General features: G+C 34.5%; 1 protein-coding gene across 1 annotated transcript; it reads right to left on the bottom strand.

The window, feature by feature from the left end:
- Window positions 1–630: 630 nt before the first annotated feature.
- On the bottom strand, window positions 631–5,231 carry LOC108489328 (uncharacterized). The gene is made up of 7 exons (XM_017793787.2): window positions 3,495–5,231; window positions 3,210–3,399; window positions 2,518–2,621; window positions 2,300–2,402; window positions 1,898–2,202; window positions 1,362–1,667; window positions 631–1,247 (listed from the first exon to the last, which is right to left on the bottom strand). Exons 1-7 carry the CDS (start codon window positions 4,752–4,754, stop codon window positions 897–899), a joined length of 2,619 nt encoding a protein of 872 aa, XP_017649276.1. The 5' UTR covers window positions 4,755–5,231; the 3' UTR covers window positions 631–896.
- Window positions 5,232–17,016: the final 11,785 nt, after the last annotated feature.

Raw genomic sequence — 17,016 nt, forward strand, 5'->3', positions numbered from 1 at the left:
TAGTGGTTTTCCCAAAGAAGAGAGCATTCTTCTGCCTACCTCAAATGAGCCTTTGCTCCTCAAATAGTATGATACAGAAATATCCTTTTTAAAATTTTTAAATGCAATTTAAGACACTTGTCTTCATTTAATCCTTGCTTGTGAATTTTTTTTCTTCCCACTCGCAATGCACCAAAAAATAATCCCATATACTATTATAAAAAATTACAGAAAATAAAACACAATAAAGTTGAAATAACTAAAATCTTTAAATTAAATCATTATAGCTTAAATGAAGTTGAAATAATTGTGAATAACATACTAAAAGCTAATTGTAGAAAAGATTTGTAGTTATATTTTTTTCGAAAAATCAAAATTTTTATGAATTTAGGTTTTTTTTTCTTGCTTAAAACGTAAAATTTAAATAAAAAAAAAGGAAAAGAAAGAAGCAAAAGTTCAATACATGACACGAAAGGGAAGTTGGCTATGAAATGCTGAAAGATTATTGTAAACCCATAAAGTTCATAAATAAGTTTTTGAACATATTGAGAGACCAAAGATTTGTTGTCCAAAAAACCCCCGAAAATCAAAATGAATGCCATAGCTTAGCTCACTCCACAATTAGTTAGGGGTAGTTATAGATACATCCGCTGGGAAAATGTAATAACTATGGAATTAAAGAATTATTCTCTAAAAAACAAGAAGTATCCCAAATCCCAATCTTAAAAAGGTTGGAAAACAGTGGTCATTAATCATCCGACTCTAAACCAATACAAAATTACACCTACATTGTTCTTATATCCATTCCAAAGTACCGCTAAAGGAATAAAAACAACACATGCAATATATATCAGAGAGACATATATCATACACAAGTTTGATACTAAACACCTCAATTAAGCAGCAGCCATTATACCTCATTTCCTTCTCTTCTTCCTGCGCCTCTCACCCTCATCAGAACTTGACGAATCTGACTCCGGCTCTGAACTAGCACTTTCTGAATCCGATGAACTAGAGCTCCCAGACTCATCACCTGATTCTGATTCAGATGCCGGTTCTTGTTGTTGCATGATAAGCCGGGGCATGTTCTTCAAATACTCCCGCAAATTCTCAGTTATACCACCAAGCCCAATGGAAGTGAAAAAGTTGATCGAAAACCTTGTGTTCTTGGGATTATCCCTCGGGAAAATAGATTCAACTGAGTCCTGCATTGTAGGATCTGAGAGCCGCTCATTCAGTCTGCGGATTCCAAGATGCTCTGACAGCTCCTGTACCAATACCAAGTACGAAAATCAACATACAAGCTTTTACCAATAACAATTAAAAAGTATATATCAACTGGTTGACCTCAAAATCAACATAAAAGCTCTCTTTTAACTTACCTGGAAGAGAATCTTGATAAATATACGAGAAGATGAGGTTGTATCCTCCTCGGTTAAGCGTATGTAGGCTAGAACATGCCACGGCAGAGCATCAGTGCCCAGTAAATGTGCAAAAAATTTTGCCACATTACGTAATTTGTTTGTTTCAAGCCGATGGATCATAGAATACTGCTGAACAAAGCATTTATCAAAGTTTTCCTGATAGACTTTATTGATCATGCAAAACCGCTGCCCCAGAAGGCCATAATATCGAAGGTACGTTCTCTCTTGACTGCAGCATTCCAAGAGCATAATGCATAACTCCATCTGAAATACCAAAATCAAGGTAAAAGGTTTCTTAGAATGCAACATTATAAAATAAGAAAATTTATTCAGTTTAGTGAGGGATGCTAGAAAAGTTAGGCTACTCAGTTTAGTTAGGATAGGGGGAAAACACAGATAATTGCAATGCCAGAAAGGTAATAGTGCATTTTTCAGGGAAAGAGAAACAGATTTGATTGACCTATTACATTACACAATCATTTCTATCACCTTACCTCTTGCCCTGGCTCAAGCTTAATTTTCAGCAGCTTGTGGCCAGCCTCCTCAAAATCTACACTGGACATGATTGTCAGGTAGATTGTCCTCCGGAGATTTATAAGATTTGTCTCTGTCTCATCTTGTATTTTCATCTGCTCTTCATCTTCCTCGTCAGATTCATCGTCATCCTCATCATCATCCTCGTCACCTGAACCTGCATCTGAACCCTCTTCATCCTCGGAGTCCTCACCAAGGATGGTTTTCTTCAACTCCTCATAGCGCTTTTCATTCTCCAAGAATAGAGGATCTGGTTTAAAAATGTCTGCCAGGAGGACAATTACAGGTATTCACAATCACACCAGACGGAATTAATCAAACAGGTACAGTTCATCAATAGCTAGATACATTTTGAGACATACCAAGGGTGATCTCCGGATCTATCTCATCTTGGAGAGAGATCTCATGAGTTAATTGGTCCTCCTGCTCAACAAGGTCTAGTTCTGGACGAACAGCAGGATAACCCTGCAAATGAATAAACGGAATACAAAATGATGAGCTGTTCCTTTGTTAGATAAAAAGATATGTGACCTTAAAATTGTCACAGGACTCTCAAAAAATTATTTAGGGAAAATCATACCTGAAACTTTGCTTTCCTTATAGCAAATAAGCCCTCTATAAGAAATTGAACACGTTTATCTATCTCTCCCTCATGAAGAATCCCCCGAAAACGCTCAAAAATACCTGTAAACATAACAGGAAACATTAACTGACAACGGAAATAAATATGTCGAAGAAGATACCACGACACTAGAATCACCTAAGTAGAGAGAAGAAATAGCTAAAACTTTTTCCTCAATTTTGTTTCACAGAAAATTACATTCAGATTAAACAAAATTTCTATTATTGATTTGTAAAAAGCTTCTTGCAGCAGTCAATGCAAAATAAGTAAGCTTATGAAAAATTAAAAAAGAAACAAAAGAATCAGAATCACAGATATCGTTTTTCACAATTGGGGATGAAATATTTTTAAAACCAGTATACAGTGACTTTTTCAAAGCTAACTCATATTACTTACCAGCATTGTAACCACACTTAAGGATGTCAACCAAATAAAGTTCTTAGTATATTCCAAAAGCTGAAGCAAGAAAAAAGCACATCCCCAAGGAAAAATGATACGTCATGCATTACATGTCTAATTAACAAAATGCAACACAATACATCTCAGCATTCCAACACCATAATACTATGGAACTTAAACCAGTATCAATCTTAGTAATATGGGTAAAAGTACTGCATTGGAAAATACATGATTCAAATGGTAACACTAACCATGTAGGCCTTTTGGTGAAAGATCCTGAAGTAAGGAACCACATTCAGTAACAAAACCAACAGCTACCTCAACACTGTCATCAGTAGGGTTTTCCAGCAAAACAGTGAGTAGTTCCAAAGCAATAATCTCGTGAGCCACTTGTTGGTTCACAAGATGAGCTACAAATTTAACAGCTGCCAATAATTGAGGCTGTCCAATACAAGAAACAGTCAGTTACACACACACACACACACACAAAAAAAAAACCCTAAATCATCAGAATTAGTGAAGGGGCAATTAATCACCTTGTCATTCCGCTTATATGCTCTCTTAAGCTGCAAAACAATCCTTCTCAACAATAGCTCCCCCACCTCAGGAAACTTGGTGTTAACAACAGCCACCAGTGCAGCAAAAACATCAGTGAAACCTGGAGATGCCATCTGAGATTTCATGCACGAACGACAAAAGAGACCTCTTCCTCGAATAAGATTCTCAGCAAAGAGTTCCGGAATAATATTCTTGATATTAGTAGCATTTACTTTGTTAACAAGACCATTGATACTTTTTCTGAGGGCATCCCATGTTAATCGCTGATACTCAACACTGCTCTTATCCTGTGTCTCTTTCATCATTCTAGCTAATTTAAATGGAGGAATGTAAACTCCTCCACTCCTACCTAAATTCGAGGTATCACCATTCAAGTTGGTTTGCTGAAAAGCTGGTTGTTTCTGCTTGATTTCTCCTTCCTCTTTCTCCTTAAAGCTATTATCATCTCCGTCTCTACGGCTTGGTTGATTATCATTGTCTCTCCTTTGACTTCTATTCTCAAGTTCTGTATTTCTATGGGACCTTCTTCCGCGATCATCATCATCAGAATCATGCCGTGAATGACGCCACCAGTCCCTATTTCTATACCTATCTTCTTCCCGCTGCTTATCATTATGCCAATCCCTATGTCCAGTGTCATGCCTATGACGTCTATCCCTTTTTCCACTCCTGTCCCTCTTGGCTCGCCTCTCTTCTTCTGACTTATCAGAAGATTCAGAACTTTCCTCCTGTGTATCTTTCCGCCTAGCCTTGGAATCATTTTCACCTTCACGAATTCTATCTCTTTCATGCCTTCTATCCCTAAAGGAAGGCTTGTCATCTTCTTCATCAGAAGATCTTGACCCTTCTTCTCTCCGCCTATCCTTACCATCATCATCACCGTCATGAATTCTCTCTCTTTCACCCCTTCTATCTCTATAGGAATGCTTGCCATCTTCTTCATCAGAGGATCTAGGACGTTTTTCTCTCTGCCTATCCTTACTATCATTATCAGCATGAATTCTTTCACTTTCTTCGCTCCTCTCTCTATTAGCACGCTTGCCTTCTTCTTCACCAAAAGATCCAGAATTTTCCCTCTGCCGCTTCTCCCCATTCTCATCGCCATGTTCTCTTTCTCTTCCTCTTTCTCGTCTTCCCCTTTCCCTATCTGACCTAGAATACCTTTTGCGACGATTACCACGTTCCCCACTCTCATCTCTCGAATCATCGCTGCTCGATTCATTGTATCTTCTAGCCATACTTTAAGTAGTTACAGAATCAATTATTAAAAAGAAAAGGCGCCTTCAATACCCCCTCCCTCGGCGAACCGTTCTTGAATATCGAAACAAATTGGATCTATAGAAAATCGAGACGCCTTGAAAGGAGAAACATGAACAAAGATGAAAAATAAGAGCGAGGTAAGGCTGACCTGACTCAGTGCGGCAACTTGCAAGAGCTCAAACTCAAGCCCGAGAAGCAGAGAGAGGTCGATTAGACGCCATTTGTTCAATTAGAGTAACGTCGAATCAGTGCGCTTCAGCGAAGTCGAAGACAGTGGAGCAAGAAATATCCGATAACTTTGTGCCGGTGAAGGTTTGATAGGTTTTTATGCCTAATCCAACAAATTTCTTTCAAAAATAAACCCTAATTTTGATAATCGTTCGGCCCTTTTAACAATTACAGCGTAGCTCAAAAATAGTAACAAGGTTAACCACCGGTATTATTATTAATATTCGTATTTAAAACACCCATATGTAACACATTAAAAATTAAATTAAATTATAGATAAAATGAGATTAGAATTTGTGTGGTAAGGATAAAATTTAATTCTCATGAGTTTAAATTTAGAATAAGTATATTTTATTTTTTAAATTAAAAGAATTAAAAGTGCATATAATTTGTTTTGAATACAAAAGGTCCTTTTTGTAATTTCTTAATTGAGTTAGTGTTTAGTTGTAACATCCCTTACTTGGAACACATTTGGAACTAAAGCTAACTTAATTTAAGCATAAATTTCAAGACTTCACTTTAACATAAATATATTAATTTGAGTTTATTTAGGATTTTTTTAGAAACTAACTTAAAAGAATTTATTAATTACAAAAATTACCCAAATTCAAAATCTTGTACGAGAATAACTTGTTTTTTATAGTGCACTCTGGTGTCGCTATACCCATTGACGATACCACCCCTAATAATGACACAATGATTGGTCATTTTAAAATAATAATAAATTTTTTGTGTTAAAATATGAGTATTTCGAGAGAAAAAGAAAAAGAAAAATATTTTAATGAGTGTCGTCGCTCTCTTTTACAATACCAAATGAATTTATAAAAAAAAATTAGTGTCGCCATTCTTGTTGGCGACATCGATGTCAATAAATATGGATTTTTTTTTGGGTGTTGCTAGGCTGTGCAACGGCATCGATGTCCATATAAACTCATACCCAATGAAAGATCAGCATATGTTGAAGTAATTTTTTTTTATGTTGAAGAGATGAAAGGAGAAATTGTTGGGATTAGTTGTAGAGGAGAGAACACGATAAAAATTTTAAATGTTGAAAAAACGGGGAGGGAAGATTTTTTTTTTTGTGTGTGTGTGTGTGTGTGTGTGTGTGTGTGTGTGTGTGTTTGTGTTTGTGTTTGTGTTTGTGTTTGTGTTTGTGTTTTAGTTAGAAATTTTGATAGTTTGAAGGTATGTCTTGTTTAACAGTGATTCGGTGGAGCTCAGACACAAACATATTTCATTTGTCATTTGGGGAGTGTATCATCACCTACAAAATTTATTTCCCAATTGAGAGTAATGAGAAATTTTTTGCTATGGTTATGCGGTCACGGGTTCAAATTGGTTATGCTATCAAGGAAACCCTTTAGGGGAGAAAGTGTTGATTACGGTGGGCACAAGTTTATGGTAGTATTCGTGCGGCAACAGTTCTAGTTATTAAGGTAATGCATTAGATGAAGGCTGACCGAACCTTATCTCACTAGAAGCACCCTTGGGTCACGAGATTCCTGACGGACTCAAATCAAGCAAAGTTGAATATCACAGGATTTTCGATAGACTTAATTCAAGCAAAAGATAATGAAATAGGAGAAAATACTTATTAAATTACATTAGTAATTGTGTAATGTGATTATTCTAATTGTAGTTAGTATTATTGAAATAAAAGTTAAGATGATAGTGGAGATGGTCAAGTTTTCAATCCATTATTAATGTAAGCAGAAGTTTGATAAATAAAAATAAAAGTTTTTTAGCTTATTAGAAAACGAATTATAGTTCTTAACCTTTAAACATTAATTCGTATCCGAACTGATATAAAATTGGGAAGAATAAAAAGAACCAAGAAAGAATGAAGAAAGAAAATGATAAAAAAAAACAAACTGGTAAAAAATGAAGAGAAAGAGAGGGAAAAAAAGCGTGAACTCATGACGGTGTGGAAAAAATTGTAACTGTAACGCTCCTAACCAAAATCCGTCACCGGAATAGAGTTACGGAGCATTACCTGAGTTACCGATTCATTTATCAAATATTTCATTAATCCGATATCTTTTCTTTTCCACGTTCAAGTCTCATATTCAAGTCATCCGGATCTTTATAAAGAAATTTGATCGTCGTTTTCATTTATTTCATGTTATAATACATTCAACTAATGCTCTAAACAAAATTATCATTTTACCCCTAAACTTTTAATTAATGATGATTTCATCCTTAAGTTAAAATAAAATAAAATTATTGCAACTTAATCCTTATTTCTAGCCGTTATTCTCACACAAATTGATAACAACCTATGAATTCTATAAAATGTTAGAATTTTCCATAATTTCAACACTTTTCAATTTAATCCTTAAAACATGTTTTTCCCTGATCTTGAGCTAAATTAATAATTTCATTAAATTTTGTAATTTAAATAATAAAATAATCCATTTCATGCAAATTGGTCATTTCTAACATTTTTTTTACAAAATTGCCCATAAAATTTTACTTTTATTCAATTTAGTCCATGAGCCTAAAACATACAAATTAGCCATGCTAACTGAATATTCATACATATTTTCCTCCTCCTCCTCTCCATTCCACATCCTTAATTTATATAACATGCAACAAGTAACATTATCAATAATTTCACTATTTACTTATGTATATTCAAAACTGTCCATTTGCGTCATAGTCACTAAATTATTTATATCTTAAGCTACAGAACTCAAAATTAAGATCCGCTAATTTTCCCTGAAACTATACTTACTTATCTTATTACCATAAAATTTTCAGAATTTTTGGTTTAGCCAATAAGTACAGTTTATTCTTTAAAGTTGCCCCTATTCTGCTGTCTGACAGTTCTGACCCTTCTTCACTAAGGATTACTTATCTCATCGTACGAGATTCGGATGATGTTCCCGCTTATTTCTATTGAAAATAGACTCTTTAAGGATTTTAAACACATAAATTTAATCCCTTAATTATTTTTCTCCAATTTTTGATGATTTTCCAAAGTCAGAACAGGGGAACCCAAAATCATTCTGACCTTGTCTCACAAAAGTTATTGTATCTTATGATTTACAATTCCATTGCTTACATAATTTATTTTACAAGAAACTAGACTAAACAAGCTTTAATTTCATATTTCATTCATCCTCTAATTCGATTTATACAATTTTTGGTAATTTTTCAAATTTAAATTACTGCTGCTGCCCAAAACAGTTTTAGTGCAAAATGTTGATTTCCATTTTACCCCAAATTTCACAATTCATACAATTCAGTCCTTGCTCAATTAACCCCTCAATTAAGATAATTTTCTCAATTAATTCTTTTTCTAGACATTATAAGTTATTTCATAACTATTGAAATTCAGAATTTCCACATAAAACTCTAACTTCAAACTCTTTTTACAATTTAGGTCCCAAACATTCACTTTCTATTCAATTCTTTCAATAAAATCAGCATATAAACAATTTAAAGCTGTAATTCTATGTCAAATCATCATATACTTCCAGCACATATTCATAGAAACTTTCAATTTCTTTCATAGAATCAAGAACTAATGAATTCAACAAATGGACCTAGTTGTAAAAGTCACAAAAACACAAAAATTTCAAGAATTAGTCAAGAATTGAACTTACTTGCAGTAAAAATATGAAAAACCAGCTTAAGGGAACTCTTCCATGGTGTTTTTGCTGATGATAATGCAGAAAAATAAAGAGAAATAGATAATTCCACTTTAGTCCTAGCTTCATTAAGTAAATTTTGTAATTTTCCAATTTTGCCCTTATTTTCTTGGTGATTTCATGCTCTTGCCGTCCAGCCCAAATAGACCTTGGGTCTATTTTCCTTTTAAACCCTCTTTCTTTTATCATTTAAGCTATTTAATCATTTCCCACAATTTTGCATTTGATACAATTTAGTCCTTTTTGCTCAATTAGCTATCAGTACTTTAAAATTTCTTGACGAAACTTTAATACTAACTTTTAACACTCCATAAATATTTATAAAAATATTTATGGCTCGATTAAAATTCCGAGGTCTCGATACCTCGTTTTCAATTCTAATTATTTTAATATGTATATATTTTTTGTACATTTCACTATTTCAAAAATTTTCCTAACTTCACATTTAACTTATACTCACTAAATTAATAATATTTCCTACTCATTTGTCGGATTTAGTGATCTCGAATCACTGTTCCGACACCATTGAAAATTAGGCTGTTACAGTAACAAAGATAAACAATAAAATTTAGGAAGAAATTGAAATGAAGATGAATAAATGATGTAGAAAAAAAATGGTGGGTTGTTAAACAAACAAAAAAAATAACGTGTAGTATGCCATGAAAGAGAAAAAAATTCTTTAAAGAGTTTGAAAAAAAAAAGATGGAAAGAAAAATGTAGGATTTGGAAGAAAAAAAACTGGGGAGAAATATGAATAAAATAGAGAAAGAAAAAAAGGGAAAAAAAGGCTTGATGCGCGTGATCGATCAGTCAAATCAGCGTTAGGTGGCAAGTTGGTGTCTCCTTAAGCACGTCAAGCCCTTTTTATATATTTTTCCTTTTTGTTCTTCTTTTCTTTTCTCTGTTTATTAGTATGTCGTGATGGAGAAAAAAAATCCTTTAAAAAGTTTGAAAAAGGAAAAGCGAGAAGAAATATGTAAGATCTAGAAGAAAAAGAACCAAGAAAAAATATGATAAAAGAAAAGAAGAAAAAAAGGGTCTAACGCATGTAACCGATTGGTCAAATCGCCGTCAAGTGGCAGGTCGGTGTCGACCACCAACTTGGCTGCATCGGCCTGCCACTTAACAACGATTTGATTAATCAGTCACTTGCGTCAAGCCTTTTGGTTTTTTTCTTCTTCTCCCCCTCTCCCTATATAAACCTTAATGGTCCCCCCTCCACCGCACCACTGACTTTAGGGAAACAAAATAAGATAAGATTTTTTTTTGTGTTATTTGAAGTTTTGAGATTGTTGTGTTGGTATTTTATGGGGAAATTTTAATAGATTTAAGGTATGTGAATTTTTAATTGTAATAATTGTAATACATTTAGCTTTTTTTTTTAAGTGATGAATTTTTTTTTATTAATTATGCAAATATCATAATGAGTTCTCTTCTCTGAGCAACTGATCACACTGCACTAATGATTAACGATCTAGTAAAATATCCAAAAATTTAGCGAGAGACAATTAGTTACCTTTTCAGTAAAATTACCTATCAAAATTCAATTCACCTATAAAAGAAAACTCCGTAAATATTTAATAAAAATATTTATGTGTTTGGCTTTTCAGAAACAAGGTCCCGAAACTGCATTTTTCTTCACCCCTGATACTTTTAGGTTGTTACAATTCTCCCCTCCTTAAGAAATTTTGTCCCTGAAATTTAAATGAGAAAGATTTGAGTATTGAAATTTTATTTCTGAATAAAATTAATTCTTTTTTTATCCTTCCTTACCGGCCCTCAGATTCATTTAACTATTTCATATGGTCTTTCACATGTTAACGACATTTATATATCGCAATTTGTGTTCGAGTCATTTGATCCCGATATCCATCCAATTCAGATTCCCTTTAACCCATTCATATGTTATAACTTTATTAATCGGGTTCAGACTCAACTAAATGCATAGATTAATTAATTTGTATCCCGATCTAGAATCAAAATAATCATATTTGTAACACCCCTGACCTGTATCCATTTTCGAAATAGGGTTACGGAGCATTACTGGAGTTTACATTTCAAAACTATCAAAAATTTTAAACATTTAATATCGCAACATCAATCAGATCGAAGTCAATCAATAACATACATATTGTCCCTTATATGAACCCTCGAGACACTAAAAACACATTAGAAACAAGTTAGGACTAAATTGGAAATATAAAGAATTTTTTTCGGAACAAAATGAAAAATTTCAACTGTAGGGGTCACACAGCCATGTGGACATTCGAAGTAGGGACATATAGCCGTGTCCCAGCCCATACCCGTGTCCATGCAACTCTGTGACTTGGGTCACATGGCCAAGCCACATGCCCGTGTGCCAAGCCGTGTACCTTTCAAAATGGCCTCACACGTCCATGTGTCAGGCCGTGTGCTAAGCCGTGTAACTGCCTGTAACACCCCTAATGTAACAGCTCGATTTTGAGCCTAGCTGGAACAATGGTCTTGGAACCACTATTCCAAAGTCGAAGAAATTATTTTAATATTATTTTATGTGTGACGGCATGATTATAAAGGTGCATGAAAAATTTGGTGAATAAATTTTAGCGTTTGAGAGTTAAATTGCGAAAAAGGACTAAATCGCATAAAGGGTAAAAGTTCGATTTCACTTGATAGACATACCAAATAGCTAGAGAGCCAAAAATTTAAGGTTTTTAAAGGCAAATAGACCCTTAAAATACAGCATGGCTGGCCATAGGGATAAAGAATTAGGCTAGTTAATGTTAGGTAAAAATTTGGTGACTTGTTTGACTAAAAAGAAATAAAAAAAAATATGATATCACCCATTTCATTCTTATTCTTCACCAAAATTCTTAGCAAAAATAAGGGTTTTGAAACCTTGAAATTTCAGCCAAGCTAGCCTCTTGCAAGTAAGTCAAATTGAGGGTTATTCTTGATAATTTTGGTACTTTTGGGACCCTTAAAGCTTAATCTAGCTATTGAGGAGACTATTTTGTGAAATGATTGATAGTCTAGGGACTTACCATGAAAGGATTTGTATGTTTGCTGAGTTTTATAAAAGAAAATGAGTCTTGGTTGTTGAGTGAACAACTTTTGTCAAAGGACTTCTCATGAAAACCCTAATAGAACCATTTTGTAAAGTTTGTAAAATAGATAGTAATGTTGTGAAATATTGAGAATTTTGGGAGGTAATTAGTGAAATAAATGGTTGATTAGGCTTGGCGATTAAGGAAATTCGATAAAATTTGATTTTCAGTGATAGGGGTAAAATCGTAATTTTTGAGAAGTTTACGGGAAAAACAGTCATTTTACCAAAGTATGAGTCTTAGGTTGAATTGAATGATTTGTGTATTAAATTAGCTAATTTTTGACATTTTAGATCAAGAGAAACGTGGTTCGGAACTTGATCGAGGGAAGAACAAAATTTACGAGGATTAGGCTCGTTCCCATCATTTTGTACCGAGGTAAGAACATATGTAAGTAGTGTGTCATTGTAGCTTACTTTTAAATGTTTTGTTTTTACCACGTATCATAATCTACTCGATACCATGAAATTATAAATAATGAGATATAAGAGTAACCTACATTATGAACTAATGTGACAGCATCAGGTTAGAAACGAGATCCCGTCGAACCTCGGAAATAGTATAGGATACAAAAGGTAAGTCATGAAAATTTGAGTGGTCTAAACTCATGAGTTGAGTCTGAGTTCATGAGACAAGTGAAATATATAATGTGGGTTCGGGTACTGACTTTGTGTGCAGATTCGTGAGTAGCTCAATGACTGGGCATTACATGATAGAGCTATGGGGTTCAGGTACTGACTAGGTGAAAAGGCCCATGAGTGGTTCAATTATGCAAGTATTACAAAGTACGAGGTAGCTTTGGCTACTTGTATAGTACTTAGGAGTAAACTACCTGTGTATTCATTGATATTTCCGAGTGTTCAAAGGGGTAACTCGATGAATGGATTGACGATACTTCCAATGAGGCATGTCAATAGAGAGAATGAACTTGAGTTATTTTACGGGTAACTACAAGTACATATACTAAACTCTCAGACGAAAACCATAGTATGTGATGAAATGTAGTAAGTATGCGTAAAAGAAGGAAGAGTAAGATAGTGAGGTTAAAATTATATATCACTTAAGTAGGATAAGCCATTATTTGAGGAATGTATTTCTAATTACACTTATTTGCATATATGTACTTACAAAGCTCTTATGCTTACCCTTTTTCCTTTCTATTTTCTTTTTAGTACTGCCAAAGTAGTTTGAGGATCGTCGCCTACGTCGGAGAAGCCAGTCAGACTATCCTCGAAGCTCTTCATATAACTAGTTTTATCATTTTGATTATGGCATGTATAGGAATCTTTGATTTTATTTTTGTGTCACATTGTTTTGGGGCCAAAGGTGTTGGCTTGTTTTAGCATTTAACTCATTTTGTATAAGGCCATGAAAGTGGCTAATATTGTAAGTCATTAAATGAATACAAGGTAGTAGTGAGTTATGGCTTCGTGAAGTCAGATTTTTAGGCCACATTGTCTCGAGTGATGGCATTAGGGTTGACCCCAGCAAGGTTTCTGCTATTGTTGAATGGAAACCACCAAAGAATGTAACCAAGGTTAGAAGCTTTTTGGGTTTGGCTAGTTATTACAGTGATTTATAAAGGACTTCTCCATAATTGCTACTCCCATAACGAGGTTATTGCAAAAAGAAGTTAAGTTTGAATGGTCGGATAAGTGTCAGCAGAGTTTCGAGAAGTAAAAAAAGTTGTTGACTGAGGCTCTAGTATTAGTACAACCCGAATCAGGAAAAGAGTTCCTGGTTTATAGCGATGCTTTTCTAAATGTCTTGGGATGCATGCTTATGCAGAAAGGCAAGGTTATAGCTTATGCCTCGAGACAATTGAAACCTCACGAGAAGAATTATCCGACACATGACCTAGAGTTGGCTGCCATAGTGTTTTCCTTGAAGATCTGATGACATTATTTTTTCGGAGAGATATGCCATGTATACACAGATCACAAAAGTCTTAAGTACTTAATGACTCAAAAAGATTTAAATCTGACAAACGGAGGTTATTAGAAATATTAAAAGATTATGAGTTGATTATTGACTACCATCCAGGAAAGGTGAACGTGGTGGCCGATGCATTGAGTAGAAAATCATTATTTGCACTGGTCCAATGAACGCCCATTTGGCCTTATCTGAAGATGGTTCGATTCTAGACCGATTTTCTTTAAGAAATTCATGAAGTTCAGATGAGTGATAGTGAATTATTAGCCAAGAGAACTCAGTTTGAATTGGGTGTTGAATCAGATTTTCAGTTTGGTTCCAATGGTTGCTTGAAATTTCGGGATAGGATTTGTGTTTCTAAGGATACCGAGTTTATTCAAAAAATTTTAATTGAGGCACATAGTGTTTTTTTGTCGGTAAACCCTAAAGTATGTAAATGTACAATGATTTGAAGAATATGTATTGGTGGCCGGGGATGCAAAGAGACATTTCGGAGTTTGTATCAAAATGCTTAGTGTGCCAACAAGTGAAAGCCAAACACCAAGTGCCTTCGGGTTTACTTCAGCCTATCATGGTCCTCGAGTGGAAGTGGGATCGAATTACTATGGATTTTGTGATGGGTTTGCTGGTAACTCCGAGGAAGAAAGATGTCGTATGGGTTGTTGTTGGTCGACTAACAAAGTCGGCTCACTTTATCCCAGTTCGAACGGACTTCTCGCTTAATAAGCTAGCCGACTTGTACATTTCTGAGATTGTGAGGCTTCATGGAGTGCCCTTGTCAATTATTTCATATAGGTACCTAAGGTTTTCTTTGAGGTTTTGGAAAAAGTTGCAAGAAGCTTTGGGGACAAAGTTGAATTTTAGCATTGCTTTCCATTCGCAAACTGACGGTCAGTCTAAGAGAGTAATTCAAACCCTTGAGGATATGTTGCGTTGTTGTGTCCTGGAGTTCCAAGGCAGTTGGGAGAAGTATCAACCGTTGGTCGAATTCTTTTATAAGAATAGTTATCAGTTGAGTTTGAAAATTGCACTTTACGAAGCCTTGTATGGGCATAAGTGCCGAACGCCCTTGTAATGGACCGAGCTTAGAGAGAATAGGATTCACGGGGTCAATTTAATAAAGGAGACTGAAGAAAAAGTTAAAGTGAATCGTGATTGTTTAAAGACCGCTTTGGATTGACAAAAATCCTGCGCGGATTTGAAACGAAAGGAAATCGAATTTCAGGTCAGCGACAAAGTATTTTCTAGAGTGTCTCTTTGGAAAAAGGTTCTCAGATTTGGTAAAATGGGTAAATTGAGTCCGTGTTTTATCGGACCTTATTAGGTGATAGAGAAAATAAGACTAGTATCTTATTGGTTGGCCTTACCATTAGAATTGGAAAAGATCCATGACGTGTTCCATGTGTCCATGTTACGCCGATACCGTTCTGACCCTTCACATGTAATCTCTCCGACTGAAGTAGAGATTAGATCAGATATACCTATAGTGAAGAACCGATTAAGATTTTGGATCGAGAGGTCAAGAAATTGAGGAATAAAAGTGTAACACTCGTGAAGGTTTTATGGCATAGACATGGAGTTGAGGAAGCCACATGGGAACCCAAAGAGACTATGAGAGACCAATACTCAAATTTATTCACCGGTAAGATTTTTGGGGGATGAAAATCCCTAAAAGAGGAAATTGTAACAGCCCGATTTTGGGCCTAGTCGGAAGGAACCACTATTTCGAAGCCAAAGAAATTATTTTAATATTATTTTATGTGTGACGGCATGATTATAAAGGCGCATGTAAAATTTGGTGAATAAATTTTAGTGTTTGAGAGTTAAATTGCTAAAAAAGACTAAATTGCATAAAGGTTAAAAGTTTAATTTCACTTGATAGACATACCAAATAGCTAGAGAGCCAAAAATTTAAGGTTTTTAAAGGCAAATAGACCCTTAAAATGCAGCATGGCCGGCCATAGGGACAAAGAATTAGGCTAGTCAATGTTAGGTAAAAATTTGGTGACTTGTTTGATTAAAAAGAAATAAAATAAACAAAACATGATATCACCCATTTCACTTCTTCTCCTTCACCGAAATTCTCAGTAAAAATAAAGGTTTTGAAGCCTTGAAATTTCAGTTAAGTTAGCCACTTGCAAGTAAGTCAAATTGAGGGTTATTCTTGATAATTTTTGTACTTTTGAGACCTCTAAAGCTTAATCTAGCTATTGAAGGGACTATTTTGTGAAATTATTGATAGTCTAGGGACTTAACATGAAAGGATTTGTATGTTTACTGAGTTTTTATGGAAGAAAATGAGTCTTGGTTGTTGAGTGAACAACTTTTGTGAAAGGACTTCTCATGGAAACCTTAATAGGACCATTTTATAAAGTTTGTAAAATAGATAGTAATGTTGTGAAATATTGAGAATTTGGGGTTGTCATTAGTGAAATAAATGGTTGGTTAGGCTTGGCTATTAAGGAAATTCGATAAAATTTAATTTTCAGGCCTAAAGGTAAAATCGTAATTTTTGCGAAGTTTATTTAATACACAAATCATTCAAATCAACTTAAGACTCATACTTTGGTAAAATGACCGTTTTGCCCGTAAACTTCGCAAAAATTACGATTTTACCTTTGGCTACTTGTATAGTACTTAGGAGTAAACTACTTGTGTATTCATTGATATTTCCAAGTGTTCAAAGGGGGTAACTCAATGAATGGATTGGCGATACTTCTAATGAGGCATGTCAATAGAGAGAATGAACTTGAGTTATTTTACGGGTAACTACAAGTACATATACTAAACTCTCAGACCAAAACCATAGTATGTGATGAGATGTAGTAAGTATGCGTAAAAGAAGGAAGAGCAAGATAGTGAGGTTAAAATTATATATCATTTAAGTATGATAAGCCATTGTTTAAGGAATGTATTTCTAATTACACTTATTTGCACATATGTACTTACAAAGCTCTTATGCTTACCCTTTTTCCTTTCTATTTTCTTTTTAGTACCGCCAAAGTAGTTCGAGGATCATTGCCTACGTCGGAGAAGCCAGTCGCACTATCCTCAACGCTCTTAGTATAACTAGTTTTATCATTTTGATTATGGCATGTATAGGAATCTTTGATTTTATTTTTGTGTCACATTATTTTGGGGCCAAAGGTGTTGGCTTGTTTTAGCATTTAACTCATTTTGTATAAGGCCATAAAAATGGCTAATATTGTAAGTCATTATATGAATGCAAAGCAGTAGTGAGTTTTGGCTTCGTGAAGTCAGATTTTTTGGCTTCATTGTCTTGAGTGATGGCATTAGGGTTGACCCCAGCAAGGTTTATTCTATTGTTGAATGGAAACCAC

This window comes from Gossypium arboreum, chromosome 3 (genome assembly GCF_025698485.1).
Source record: "Gossypium arboreum isolate Shixiya-1 chromosome 3, ASM2569848v2, whole genome shotgun sequence".
In the NCBI taxonomy this organism is placed as follows: Eukaryota; Viridiplantae; Streptophyta; class Magnoliopsida; order Malvales; family Malvaceae; genus Gossypium; species Gossypium arboreum.

Excerpts from the sequence above, each read along its gene's own strand:
- LOC108489328 (XM_017793787.2), bottom strand. The coding sequence starts at position 4,754 with ATGGCTAGAAGATACAATGAATCGAGCAGCGATGATTCGAGAGATGAG. Across the intron at positions 2,403-2,517 it reads TAAGGAAAGCAAAGTTTCAG|GGTTATCCTGCTGTTCGTCC; the intron begins GTATGATTTTCC and ends ATTCATTTGCAG. Across the intron at positions 2,203-2,299 it reads AGATCCGGAGATCACCCTTG|ACATTTTTAAACCAGATCCT; the intron begins GTATGTCTCAAA and ends TCCTCCTGGCAG.